Here is a 15,024-nt window from a genome sequence, read left to right as displayed (position 1 = left end):
GGTTGCTGTGAGTTAAAAAGTCATTTTTTAAAAATTTATTAAATTCTTTTATTGGTACATTGTAGGTATACAACACAATTACATTTCTCATTGGGAATTTCACCTTTACATGATGCATCTTGGTTCTTATTTTTTCCCCATTCCTAGCCCTCCCTTCACCCCCTCCACCCTTCCCTATTTACAAAGACTTTATTTCCATTTTTTCCATTTCTCATCATTTTTCCTTTCCCTTCTTTCCTTTCCCCTGCCCCTCCCACTTCCCCTACCCCTTTGGACCTTTTCTTCCTATTTTACATTTTCGATTATTCATTCTAATCATTGGTACATTTTAGGTATTCAATATAATGACATTCATCATTGGAAATTTGCACCTTTACACAGTCTCTCTTGGTTCTTATTTTTCACCCTTGCCCAGCCCTCCCTTCAACCCCTCCAGTCCTCCCTATTTACAAAGACTTTGTTCCTATTTTTCCATTTTCTCATATTAATCCCATTCCCTTCTATCCTTTCCCCTAGCCCTCCCACTTCCTTCCCCTTTGCCCCTTTTCTTCCTATTTCACATGACCTATTATACATTTAGTCCTTATTTACACTTTGTTTCTCACACCAGAGAAACTATTTGGTATCTATTCATGTGTGTCCTATTTATTCCACTTAAGAGTATTGCCTCAATGTGCATCCACTTAGCTATAAATGTCTCTAATTTCTCATTTTTTATGGCTGAGTAGTACTCCATTTTATAAACAAAACATACTTGCTTTATCCAGTCTCCAGTTGATGGGCATTTGGGCTGTTTCCAAGTTTTAGCTATTACAAACTGTGCTGCTATGAACATGGGCTCACATATATCACCGTGGTGTGATTCTTTTAATTCTTTGGGGAAGATCCCCAGCAGTGGAATAGCGGGGTCAAATGGGACTTCCAGTCCTAGTTCTTTGAGGTATCTCCATACTGATTTCCACAGTGGTTGCATCAGTCTACACTCCCACCAGCAGTGGAGCAGGGTTCCTCTTTCCCCACAGCCCCACCAGCATTTGTTATTGGTTGATTTCATGATAGCAGCCATTCTTTCTGGAGTGAAGTGGAATCTCAGTGTTGTTTTCATTTGCATCTCTTGAATGACCAGTGATGTTGAACATTTTTTCATGTATTTATTTGCTATTTCTACTTCTTTGTCTGAGAAATGTCTGTTCATTTGAGATGCCCATTTTCAGATTGGGTCTTTAAATTTGGGAGGTCTGATCTTTCTAAGTTCTTTATAGATTTGAGATAGTAGACCTTTGTCTGAGGAAGAGCAGGTGAAGATTTTTTCCCACATTGTGGGTTGTCTCTTCACACTGCTGGTGGTTTCTCTTGCTGGGCAGAAGCCTTTTAATAAGAAGAGATCCCACTTGTTGATTGTTTGTGCTAGTTCACGGGCAACTGAGGTTTTGTTCATAAAATCTTTTCCTACACCGATGTCTTCAAGGGTTCTACCTAACCTCTGATCCAACTGGTTCAGAGTTTCTATTTTAATATTTAGATCTTTAATCCATTTTGATTTTAGTTTAGTGCATGGTGAGAGATACAGGTCTAGTTTTAATCTTTGGCAAGTTGAAGCCCAAAAAAAGTCATTGTTTTTAAAAATTTTATGAAATAAATTTTCCTCAGATAATCGTTTTAAAAAGTAATCATTGTAGAAATCTGCTATATTTAATAAAAGAAATATAACAGCAGATGATTATTTCTCTTATCAAGAAGTTTTCAAAGATGGTACTTTCCTAATTGCATTCTTTTTTATAATGGATTATAACCTCTTTAATAACAAACAAGAACCAAGAAGCTTAAATAGTGTTTACTCTTGCTTTTGATTAAAACAACAAAACCCAGAAGAATTTACAGTTTTAAAGGAAATTTAGTATGTTGAAGTTCCCCTAAAAGATATGAGTATACTAACATTTCAGATGCACATCTAAGACAAAATTGCGTACATACTTTTTAAAGGCTTTAACATTTTTTTTCTCTAATGTGCTACCTTCTTGTTACGTATTTCCCTGTGAATGCTTACAAAGAGTGCCATCTAGTGTCAGTTTTGGAATTATGATCCATGGATTGGAACATGGGAAGTATTGGACCCAGGCAATGTTTGACTCAAACATAAAAACATCGTAATAATTGATGAAAGCCTTGAAGGAATAATTTGAGCTCAAGATTGTGTGTGTGTGCATTTTTAAAATAACCACTGTGTGGACTCATCCATGCATTCATTTAACAAGTGCTTCTTTGTTATATACAAATAGAACAGGCCCTGTTTCAGGCATAGCAGTGAACAAAACAAAATAGCCACTCTGATGGAATATTCTGATTGGGAGGGACAAATAATAAAATAAATAGTATGTTACAATATTCAAAAGCGCTGTGCAGAAAAATAAAGCCTAGAAGGGAATGGAAAGATTTTCTTTTTTCCGGAAGGGTGGGCTTGGGGTTTGCAGTATAAAGGAGTAGTCTGGGAAGGTCCCAGTAAGGATTCGCCACTGTGTAAAGCAGCAGTAGAGGTGAGGAGTGTTCTAGGTTCTAGAAAGACCAAGTGGGGAGGGCAGAAGTGGGCGGTACCTAGAGTTTCAGGTAACTAACGTGGTCTACTTTGTGTGTGTGTTGGGGGGGGGGGCGGTGAGCAGGGAGCAGTAGGAGAGTTAGTGAGATGCGCTCCAGAGATACAGAAGGAGGCCATTGCCGAAGCTTGGTTTTTTCTGAGTAGGGTGGGAGGAATTGGAGGCTTTGCACATAACAGCGGCATGTCTTCATTTTCAATAGAATCACTGACTGCTGTGTTAAAAATAGACTAAATGGGAAGTGAGGTGGGAAGCAGTGAGGAGGCAATTGCTGTAATGCAGAAGCGGTGGCTGTGGCTTCCATCACAGTGGATGCAGTAGAAGTGGTGTGAAATAATCAGATTCTGAACGTGGATTAAAGATAGAATCAAAAATGCTGTTAATGGACTGATGATGGGGGTATGGAAAATAAAGGTGATTAATGCAGACTGTAAGAAAACAGCAAGGTATGCTCATTTTAAAGTTACTAAGTATAAAACTGCCCCTAAAACTACTTAACTGCACAAGGGGGAGGAGATTTATCTTTTGGAAGCCATTTCTGTCTTGACGGGCAAATTCTTGTAACATCTTTATGGGTCGCAAATTCTTACTGATTTCTAGAATAAGCTAAAATACTCATCTTTTTATCTTCTAGATTGCTAAATTCTAAGGCCTGTAACCACATTGTTTTATGCTTTAGGTGACTCAGTGAAAGAAAATGAAAGGCATTAAGAAAAGTCTTACAGAAGAATACCTATACCTGGACTTTTCTCACCAAACAGAAGGATGCATTCTTCCTCTTCATACATCCGCAACGTTATTTCTGTTATCATACTGTGACTGCAGAATCTTTAAAGTTTGCTTGGTCCTCACCAAAGAAGGCACAGGTAGCTCACCACTAAGAGATGTGCTGTCCCAGGACATTGAAATCCAGGTTGTTTCACGGCGAGAGCTTCCTCCCATAGCACAGAATTGCTGTCTGCCTGCGGTAGTGGAACAGCCAGACAACTTCTGTAGAGCAGGACTTGCTGTTGTGCTGAGACACATAATCCAGAAAGTGCATGAGACAGACCCCTCGAAGAAGGAACTTCTGGAGCTTCTGGGTTTTAAAAAGACTTGTTTGAAAGCCTGTGCTGAAGTAAGTATAAAGCGTCTTCCTTTTCTGTTATTTACAGCTGCAGAGTAATACTAGTTCCCTTGAACAATTATTTTAACTTCCTGTTGGGAATAAAATGTCACTTATTTTTTTAAAGTCCGTAGTAACCAATGAAGTAATTGAGGTAGTCCTCGCCTGTGTCAGTATTTCAGTGTAACACTGAGAAAGAAGAATTGAAGATTTAATTTATGAAGTTTGGAGACCTTCTTAGAGGATGACTTCCTTTTTATGCTTTACTTTATTTACACTGAGGATTTTTAGAGGGCAGAAAGGTTTACGTATAAACAGGAGCTCAAATAGCAATGCTTTGGAAGCCCTGCTTTGTTTTTTTATTTTTAATTTTTTTGTGGGGAGTGGAAATGATTTTGAAGTCGTTGGGAAGTAATGATTTATTCAGCAGGCGGATGCAGAAATGGAAAACCTCCATTGCCTACTATTTTTACTTTAAAGCACTGTAACATGTTTCTTGATATATAGCATAAAAGCTTAGCCCACGGAGATGGTTAGCTCAAGACTCAAATTGCCCAAACCAGTCTTAGTGCCCCATAAGACCATTCTTTCTCTTTAGGCACTTTGAGGTAGAAAATCCTCCCATTCTTGTTTTGTCTTGCAGGTCAGCCAGTGGACCAGGCTGTGTGAGCTCACCATCCCTCTGGCTATTGAGAATTTCCTCAGGGAGTCTTTGGGGCAGACCCCAGCCATCCCCGTGGAAATCCTGGAGCTGGAGAAGAAGCTGAGCGAGCCGGTGAGAGTGCACAATGATGACAAACTCCGCAGGCAGAAGCTGAAGCAGCAGACTAGGGGACAAGGGAAGAGCCAAGTGCGTCCTCCGGAAGCCTCGGAAGAGTCAGACTCCGCATCCCAGAGTCTGGAACTGAAAGTGGCTTTCTCCAAGCTCACTGTGCAGGAGGGGCCAGCTGCTACCAACAGGGAGCCTTCCCACATCCGGAAAGCCAAAGCCACTGAGCTTCCTCCTCTGGAGCATGTATTTGCAGAAGGGCTTTTCTTCACCTTGGCAGATATCGTGCTCCTGCCCTGTATCCACCACTTTCTGGTAAGGTTACGCTTGGAGTGCGATTACCACCGTGTGTTTCCATCAGTGAAATTGCTTAGGTTTGAATTCCAATCCTACTTCTTTCTTTTATGCTTCTGGGCAAATTATTAATATCTGTCTTCATTTTCTTTTCTGCAAAGTAGAGACGATGCTGCTTCTCTGCTCTAGTTTCCATCTCGAATATTCCCCGAAGACTCTTGTATTGAAGGCTTGGGCCTCAGCCTGTGTTGCAGTAGGGAGGTGGGGGGACTTCTGGAGGTGAGGCCTAGCTGAAGGAAGTCAGGTCACTAGGGGCCTTGAAGATACTGTGGGGACATTGACCCCTTTTGCTTCCGGGTCATCACCAAGTGAACAGGTTTCCTCCACCTCATGCTCCTGCCATGATGTTACTGTGCTCCCAGTTGACCGTGGACTGAAACCTTGAAACTTGAGCCAAAATGAGCCATTTCCTTTATTAAACTGATTTTCTCAGACATTTTGTTATAGCGATGGAAAGCTGACTCTAATGTGCTAAGTGAAAGGAACAAAAGATGATTATATGATTTTTAATTTTTTTATAAGAAAGGATGTAATTATGTCAAACATTAAACAAATATACATTAAAACAGCCACAAACCAGTTTTAGTTAACTTGGCAAGTATTAAGTGGGCAGATAGTAAACAGCACTGGTAAAGATATGGATAAAGAACAACTAATTCACTATTTGAATATAAAAATATTGTATGCCTTCTCAGAAGGTAAACTATTTTTTAGTTTAAATGTGCACATGCTCTTTTATTCAGAAATTCTGCTTTAGGTAACCATCCTAAAAGAATGTATGTCCTTAAGTACTCAAAGGTAACAGTTCAGCTGAGGATTTAGCTCAGTGGTTCCGAAGCCTGCCTCACAAGCTCAAGGACCCGAGTTCGATCCCTGGTCCCAAAAAAAAAAAAAGGGATAACAGTTCAGGTATGTTCACAAAACTACTGTTGTTTTTAACAGTAAAAATCATGGGAGAATAACACTATCCAATTGAAAACCACCCCACATATCATGGAAAGAGCTTCTAGACAAATTATATTAAATATTTAGTGTGATATAATTTATGTGAATATAATTATAAATATAAGTATGCATTGTTTTTAATGCATGATAACCCAGGAAAATTATGGTGTGGCTACACATGCAACTGTTTAATAGTGCCTATATATGAGAAGAACATGTTGAAAGGTATATGGGTAAGAGGCAATGTGTTTAAGATAGAAAGCCAACTGTAAACTTTTTAAATCTTTTACAATCAGGATGCAAAATAGACACTTTCTTTTTCATTCATTCACTCATTCATTCACTCATTCATTCATTCATTCATTCATGGTGGTACTGGGGATTGAACCCAGGGCCTTCACACTGAGCTACATCTCCAGCCTTTCTTAAAAACGTTTATTTTGAGAAAGGATCTCAGTTGCTCAGTTACCCAGGGAGGCTCAAACTTGCAGTCCTTCTACTTTAGCCTTCCAGAGTGCTGGTAGACAATTTCTTGAACAAAGAAAAGAGTATATAAAAAACTAAAATCCAGTAAGTAGCAACACAGGTACATGGTACATGGTTTGGATACAGACAGCTGGGTATCCATGTTCACTCTTAAGTATGAACTTTATACTGTGTCTTATCATGGGTGAGATCAACCTGTGAGAAAATAGTATCAGGAAAATGGCAAAGTAATATGTTCAAGTCTTTCTGGCTACTTTCATAGAAATGGAACTATTCCATCTGTCTAGCTTGTACTCAAAGCCAAAAAATGGTTTTGTTTTAGAGTTCTAGTCTTATTTGTTACTGCTAAGTTCCTTTAGTTATTAGTCCCCGTACTTGTTCTTTGCTTTTGAACTTGGTGCAAGAACTGCTTCACAACGATGGAGGTCCTTTGAACTTCTGCGGGTTCAGTCTGCTCTTCGGTTTAGGTGGTTACTGTTACAACATACTGACAGCCATCATGATTCCCTTCGGTACCTCCTTCCTTGAGCTGCCTTTACATGGCAGGTATCGTGGGTATCTCTTGTTGCCCTTTAATGCAGCACAAATCTTCATTATTTTACACTTCTTGACCCTTTATCAAGCCTGTTTTAAGACCTGCCTCTTCCTAGCTCTTTGGTTCCACTTTTCCATCTTCTTTCTCTGAAGTTTAATTTCTGGAAGGGGCCACCCCCTCTATACTGGGGCCTAATCCTTTAAACAAGGAACAAGGCCCTTCTTTTTCCAGGATTGCTTTTAGGCAATGGAGGGGTCCAGGAGACCCGACTTGGTTAACGCTGGCTCCAGCCACAGTGTTCAGCTGAACTTCAGAGACATAAAGCGTCACAAGATGACTGCAGCCGTGGTTTGCACCTTCCAGTGGACAGGTCAGAATCGCTCCCACTGTGGCCCCCCCATCCCCCGGCACACAAGTGCACCGGCGTGAACCTCCGGCGAACACGGTCCCGGAGGGAGACGGACAGGGATGGCCGGGACGCACGCGGCTGCCCAGGGCAACCCTGCGCCTTCCCCGCCGCCAGGCGCGCACGCTAGGCGCTCTCCTGCGGATATGTGACTTTTAATGTTGAGAGGCTAAAATGTTAGCGGTTCTGTGGTTGTTTCAATTGCTTTTGCGATTGCCTTCTAATGTAAGAGGGCTCAGAATTAAAGAAAAAGACAACCCTAAAAACTAAAAGACTATCTTGTCAGTGATATTTTATAGTCACCTAAAATACTAATTCCTTTATGGTAGGTACTATCAGCCAGATAGGTTCTGTCCCCTCCTGTGTGTGCACCAGTTTTCTATATGATTAAAAGCTATTCTCTGCTATGGGAGAATGTAGATGGAAGGTTTCTTTCCTATTAGGGAGAGCTATCTGTATTTATCTCTGTATATATATTTTATCCTGTGTGGAGAAAAAAAGAATAGAGTGAAAATAGTACAGCATGCTACAGCCTTTTGGTTGGTTTCCAAGAGCTGCATTTTTCTTGCTTTGAAGCATTTCACCCTTTCTCCTACCAAGATGTCAGATACCAGATTTTATTCTCATTGTGGACATGGCTACATCAGGCGTCTCTACTGACAGATGGGAAAAGACGTAGAGGGCAAACCTATATATTTGGAGGCCAGTACTTCACTAATGAATTAGGCAGTGTGGATCAATTGCCATTTCTTAAACCCCCCTTTTTTTTTCTTCAAAACTGAAAACAAGACTAGCAGAATAATTTCAGAATTCAACAATGTGAAAAAAGAGGGAGATTAGGAACTGTTTAGATGTCTGGTGTCTTATGTGTTCAGTGTCCACAGAGCGGAGTGGGGAGAACACATTGATAGTTTTTCATAGTCAAGTGATTTGTAGATCCTGTTATCCCTGACTCTTTCCCTCTGCTACCAACTTCAATCACTAGAGCAGACATCTGGTGCACTGTGAAGTACTTGCTATTCATGACTTCTCTGAATAACTGTTTCTAACTTGGTAAGAATTGAGGCAAAGTGGCACATCTGCTCACTCTTTGGAGAATCTTACTGAAAGCTGTGGTGTATGTCAAGGACTGCATTGCACTAGGTATCCAGTGGTGAACAGGACAGATAAGGTCCCAGCACTCGTGGAGTTAATATTCTAGTAGAGGAAGATAGAAATAAACCAGTAAGTAATATTTACCTACAATAATGTAAGTGCTGAGAAGGAAAAACAAGGGACGGAAGAGACCTGAGTATTTGAAACGCAACAAAGGAGATTTAAGACAGACGTAGTCACCTGCATGAAGGTGATTTTAGGTCATCTCCATGGGCATGTTTATTTCATTTTATTTTAGCTGTATTTAAATGCCATTTACCTCTTTAGAAGTAATAGAAGCCAAAGTATTCCTAGTAGACAGGCTTCCTTCCCAAACCCCCTCGTGTCAGGTGTGTCATCTCCTGACTCCTACCTGACTAATCTGGGACAGTGGCACCCCTGGGACCATGCTATGAGCAAACTTTGTTTTCATCTCCATTTTGGGGGGGGGCACTGGGGATCAAACTCAGGTCCTTGCGCTTGTGCAGCAGGGGGCGAAACCACTGAGTTAAATCCCCGGCCCTTCATCTCCATTTAAATAAGGGAAACTTGTGTACTTAGCCTTTTCTGTGCTTTTTGACACTTTATATGTAAATTAATTCTTAAAATAGTTTCCTTTATTCCTTTGTATTTTTCCTGGATCCACACATTTTGTTTCAGGAATTTATCTTTCTTTGCCAAAGCTTTGAAGTTGTTTCTGTTTCCCTCCTGTAAGCCATTCTGGGTCATGTAGCCATCATTTTAGTTCATATAGTGGCTCCGTTGCCAAGCCTTTGCTCTTGTACTAACTAACATACATTGAGGCAAGCGGAGTGCCAGTCCACATGATCAGAATCAGGATCACATTGATGACCATAATGAAGGTACTAACTAGCTTGGGGTCAGAAGCTCTGACCTGAATCCAGGGTCAGGGTTGGTACCAGCCACAAGAATAAGGTCCTGGACGTGAACGAGCAGAAACCATTCTGCTAAGCTAAGGTTTGGATTTTCAGAGGTCAAAACGAGAAGGACTAGGGAAAATACCCAGTTCTGCTAAATCCAGTGAGGCCGGAGACGGAAAGCGGTATCAGATTGAGTGGCTGAGCTGTTGTGTGTGAATCTGTTCCAAGTTTTTAGTAGGTTTGCAGAGCTAATCCCTAATGGCCCAGAACTCGCCTGAGCTGTCTGGATTGTAGTAGAGTGGCCTTGTAGATTGATCAAAATCCATGACCCTTTATGCCAAGTAATACCTAAGTTTTTCTTTTGTTCTCTTTCCTTTTTCTTTTTTCTTTTCTTTTGCTGTGCTGGGATTGAACCCAGAGCCTTGCCCATGCCAGACAAAGGCTCTGCCACTGAGCTACTCCTACAGCCACCCTTAGGAAATAAGTGCATGATGGGTAGTCTGATATTTCCTACTTCTCTTTTTAAAAAAATCCACTGTGGAGAATGCGAAGTATAAATCAGTGTAGTGATAGCCTAGCTTGTGCCCCAGCACCACAAAAATGAATGAATGAATGAATGAATGAATGCCTACACTATTGATTTCTCAACCTCCTAATGGACAATAAACAGCAATTTGAAAAACACTAATTTAGAAGATTATCTAAAGATACAAATAAACCCTTGATTATGTGTCATTCACTTAACAGAGCATTATTTGCAAGGCTGTGTTTTTAGTGTTTGGAACATTCCCAGACAGTAGATCCTGTATAATCTCTGGCTTTATCCTCCACTGCTTCTGCTTAAAGTCCATTTAAAATCCAGAGAAATATGTATGTGTATGAAGTTTTTAAGAATCTTCTGTCCTTTATGGTTCAAGCTGTAGTGCCAGTTTCTAGATGTATTTGTCAGTTTTTTCTGTGGCTTGACCTTTTTACTTATCTGTTTGTTCCTAAACCTGAGTCTTAATCTGTTTGTGACATTAAAATGGTTTCTATGGAAACAAATTCTTTGCCTCTCAAGGAACCAAGGACACTAATTTTGAAAGAAACTGGTTTGGTTATAATGCTAGGGAGAAAGCATCTGACCGAAAGAAAACAAAAAGATGTGATTTTTTTTTTTTTCATCAGGAGTAATGGCTTCAAATTTTTCTAATTTAATAAAGGAAAGCCTGGTTTTAGGGCTGCTTGATGACAAGCATCCCCGAGTAGTGCTGCAGTTGTTCTGTTATCAGTGGAGAGTTTATTCCAGGGCTGGGTGGGTGCCTGCATCTGCAGACAGCACCAAACCCAGTCTACGCAGTCTCAGTGTGTACACGTACACAATTTAATGCTTTTCCGTCTTAACTAAGCACTTGTGCCTTCTTGCCATATCCAAACAATGGGGTGAGACAGCAAAACCAGCAAGGTTTTCTTTTCCTTCACAATTTCGCAAACACAATTTATTCTTAGATCTCGGCAGCCTCAGAACACAATTTTGTTGTTGTTGTTGTAATTAGGTCTAGAACCTTCACCTTCACTTCGAGGAAGCCCTTATAGCCTCTCTGGCATGCTGAATTGCCAGCACCACCAGTCTTGCACATGGAGACGGCCTCATGTAAGATAAGGGTCACCTTGACCTCAGCACTGGACATCCAGGAACCAGATGGGTCCCAAATATTCGAGAAGCTGGTGGCGCATATGCGTGGATACGATGGTCAATGGTTGGGTTAATTGGAAAGAGATGACAAGATTACATCTCAATTTTAAATAGTTTTGAACTGTTTGTAGAGCTTTGTGTTTAATATTTAGGGTCATTGTAGACTGGGTAACTGAAACCTTGGAAAGCAAAGTCGTGGATTGGTGGAGAGAGGCTACCGTAGTTATCTTTTCTTACTGTGTCTTTTTTTTTTTTTGGTACCAGGAATCGAACTCGGGACCTTGCACTTGTGAGGCAAGCGGCAGCATCACTGAGCTAAATCCCCAGCCCCAACTGTAGTTATCTTTTTAGTTCTTTTTTTTTTTTTTGTACCCGGGATCGAACTTGGGAACTTGGCGCTTTCAAGGCAAGTGCCGGAACCACTGCTCAATCCCTGGCCCCTTTAGTTCTAAATATTTAAAATTTTACTATTATTATTTTACATTAGTGAAATACTCTCATCTTACCAAGTATCATTTTAATCAATTTTTAATGATTCTGAATGGTGCTTCTTACATTATTTTAAGGTAATATTGTTTAGATTCTATATTATAGTTCATATATTCAGACAAAAAAATTTCACATAAAAAAATGGGAGTTAGATCCCTATTAATGCAGACTCTGGGCCGGGGATTTAGCTCAGTCGTTTCTACGCCTGCTGCATAAGCGCAAGGACCCGAGTTCAGTCCCCAGTACCAAAAAAAAAAAAAAAATGCAAACTCTACTCCATATTTCTCCAGTGAAATGCAAAATTTTCATGGAGACTCTTCAAAATATATCAAGATTATAAACTATAGGACTCGAAATACGATAATTTTAAAATGTGACAATTTTCTTTCAGCAGTTCAGCTTTTTAAATTCTTAATGAACAAGTTCAGCTAATTTTATAATAAGTATATATTAATTATGTTTTTGATGTAATACTGTCTGTTTAGGTCTTCCCCCCCCCCATTAAGTTTACTGGTACATTTTTGGTATAAGATACAGTTACATTCATCATTGGGATCTTGTACCATTACCTAAGTATCTTGGTTTTTATTTTTTTCCCCTTCCCCTGCCCTCTCTTCATTCCCTCCACCCTTCCCTATTTGGAAAGACTTTGTTTCCATTTTTTTCCTTTTCTCATATTTTTTCTTTTCCCTTTTTTCCCTTCCCCTACCCCTCCTACTTCCCCTGCTCCTTTAGACCTTTTCTTCCTGTTACACAATATCAATTATACATTTTTAAAATTACAATATCAAGATCTAGGAGACATTACCACAGATTTTACAGAATTTAAAAGGATATAGAAAGCATATTTCAAAAATCTGTTTTGAAATAAATTTGACAATTTCTAAGAAGTACCTTGGAAGACAAATCAATGAAACTAACTGGGGGGGAAATATAAAATTTGAATAGCAGCTATTAAAGAAAGTATATTCCTAGCTTGAAAACCTACCTATATGACAACAGCAGGCTCATATACATTTTAACTGATAAATTATATCAAACAATTAAAGCAGAAAAAAAAAGGAACACTTCTCCCCTCATTTTAGGAACTCAACATTCTGCTAATCCTAAAACTGGATAAAGATAATAAAAGAAAAATGTATGAACATAGATAGAAATTCAACGAAACAAACTATTAGAAGTCAGATTTGGCAGTATGTAGAAAGTGGTTTTGTTATAGGGATGGCAGTGTTGGTTCAGCATTGGAAGATCCACCCCCAAAAGTCAAAAAGTCATCATTTTAACAGAAAAAGGAAAAAGGAAAAAGCCATATGATCCTGTCAGTAGTTGGAGAAAAAGTATTGGACTAAATTCTATAGCTGTTCATGGTAAAAGCTATCAGGAGACTAGAAGTAGAAAACAGAGAATCTAGAAATAGAACCATACATATATGGTCCACTGAGTTTTGAAAGATTATTTAACATTAGCATTTTATAGAATATAAACTCAATTCAAGGGCCGAGGAAGACCTAGTGTTTTCAGCAAATGGCACTAGAACACCTGGTATCCGTATATAAAAAAATTAACCTCAACCCTTTATTTCCATACATGAAAATAACTTGAAGGGATCTATGAACCTAAATATGAAAGCCTAAAAGTATAAAACTTTAAGAAGAAATTATAAGGGAAAATGTTTATGAATTCAGGGTAGGCAAGAACTACCTAGTATACAAAAGACATGATGTATAAAAGAAAAAAATTGATAAATGAGATTCCATCAAAATTTAGAACTTTAAATGACATCATTAAAATGAAAAGTAGTCCTTAAACAGACCATATTTACAATGCATATAACCTATGACCAGAATATATAAAGAATTCTTAGAGCTCATTAATAGACAACCCAATTAAAAAGTAGACCTAAGAAGATGATAGCCAGTACAGCACAAGGAAAGGTGTGCAACTCTAGAATCAGAGAAATACTAATCAGTACAATAACAAGATTGAATTATACACTCATTAGGGAGATGAAGTTAAAAGTTTTAAAAGCCTTGTCATGACTTTTTCTTTTTGTTGGATTCTCCCCCTTTGCGTTTAATTTGTCACGCCCAATGAATTCATTCTGCTGGGTTTCCTGGGGTTGTGATCCTCACTGTCTTTTCCTAGGATATTGTCTAACAGTTTTTGGAGTGCCGGTTTGGTATTCATGAAGTTCCTGAGGTGCTCTTTATCATGAAAGTATCTTATTTCTCCATCAATTTTGAAAGATAGTTTTGCAGGGTACATCAGTCTGGGTTGGAGGCTGTTTTCCTTTAGGGCTTGAAATACATCACTCCAAGCTCTTCTTGCCTTGAGGGTTTGCATTGAGAAGTGTGCTGTGATTCTGATGGGCTTTCCTTTGTATGTGATTTGTTTCTTTTCTCTCACTGCTTGTAGAATTTTGTTCTTCTGTTAGATTTCTGGAATCCTAACTATCACATGCCTATGTGTAGATTTTTTTTATCAAGGCTAGCCGGAGTCCTATATGCCTCACTTATCTGTATGTCAAGTTCTTTTCCCCTCCTTGGAAAGTTTTCTGCCATCACTTCTGTGAACAGTTTTTTTCATGTCATCTGCACTCTCTCCTCTTTCTTCATTGACTCCAATCAGTCTTATGTTATTCTTATTTGCATTGTCTAGCAGCTGCTGGATTTATTTCTCATGTTCCTTTACAATTTTGAAGCAATTTTTCTTTTCCTGGTCACTAATTGCAATCTTTTCTTCTATATCTGAAATTCTATCCTCACATTGGTTCATTCTGCTGTGCAGACTTTTGATGGAGTTTTTAATGTCCTGTAAATGTGTTTGCATCTGTTTTATGGATTCCATTTGTTTCTTATGTTGGGATTCCATCATGTTCCTCAGATCCTCTACTTTTTTATCTGCATCCTCTCTAGATTTATTAATCATGTCTTGCACCATGAGCAAAATCTTTGCTGTTATCTGAGTAATTATTTCTGATTTCATTTTTCCCACGTCCTCTTTTGTTGCCAGTTCAGAGAGTCCAGGTGGTTGAGTATCAGATTGTTCCATCATGTTTCCCTTTGGGGTTGCTGTAGGTGATCCGGAAGTCTGTTTTTGAGGCTTGTTTACATGTCTTCTCATTTCCACGCGGGGGGGGGGGGGGGGCGCTTGTGCTTCTGGCTCACACGCAGCTCACCTTCTCTGCCCTAGGAGCTTGAGATGGCGGTGGGGGAGCTTCCTTCTGGGTTCTGGGCTGTTTAGGTCTTTATATTCTGTATATAGAGAACCTATCAAATATAATGGGGCCAGGGACAGCAGAATGTGTTCTTGGTCATGAATTACAGATTTGAAGAAAGTCGATTGAAAAGTAATTCTTGAAGACAATTGAGAATCATCCACCAAGCTGGGTGTGGCAATGCAGGCCTGTGGTGGCACAGTACCTTGGGAGGCTGAAGAAGAAGGATTGCAAGTTTGAGGACAGCCCAAGAAACTTGCTGGCTTTGTGAGACCCTGTCTCAAAAGAAAAAAAAATGTCCACCAAGTGAAAGAAGATCAACAAATGGATGCAAGACGTACAGTTTTCCAAAATGCTTTCCAGTTGTAGCCCTTAATATAGACATTCACAAATGTTTTTATTTATATGATTCCCCTTGGAATTATCTGTTACAGTCT

The 15,024-nt window shown here is 39.4% G+C and overlaps 1 protein-coding gene across 6 annotated transcripts in view; it reads left to right on the top strand.

Annotated features, from left to right (window-relative positions):
• Nucleotides 1-15,024, top strand: part of Gstcd (glutathione S-transferase C-terminal domain containing) — a 117,438-nt gene that overhangs the window by 6,280 nt on the left and 96,134 nt on the right. For 4 of the 6 annotated variants that reach the window (XM_013066074.3, XM_004866247.3, XM_004866248.3 and 1 more), the window contains 2 exons: nt 3,271-3,708; nt 4,340-4,780. In XM_013066074.3, coding sequence (XP_012921528.1) covers nt 3,289-3,708; nt 4,340-4,780 — 861 coding nt within the window. In that variant the 5' untranslated portion in view covers nt 3,271-3,288. Of the gene's footprint in view, nt 1-1,814; nt 2,535-2,666; nt 3,038-3,270; nt 3,709-4,339; nt 4,781-15,024 lie in introns of those variants that run through there. The other 2 variants (XM_087198779.1, XM_087198780.1) reach the window with 2 other exon arrangements.

Source organism: Heterocephalus glaber, unplaced genomic scaffold, assembly GCF_053883595.1.
Source record: "Heterocephalus glaber isolate CG9 unplaced genomic scaffold, H.glaber_assembly_v1.0 deba00001688, whole genome shotgun sequence".
NCBI lineage: Eukaryota > Metazoa > Chordata > Mammalia > Rodentia > Bathyergidae > Heterocephalus > Heterocephalus glaber.
The sequence above is the reverse complement of the archived record's forward strand: the minus strand, read 5'-3'. Positions and strand labels throughout refer to the sequence as shown.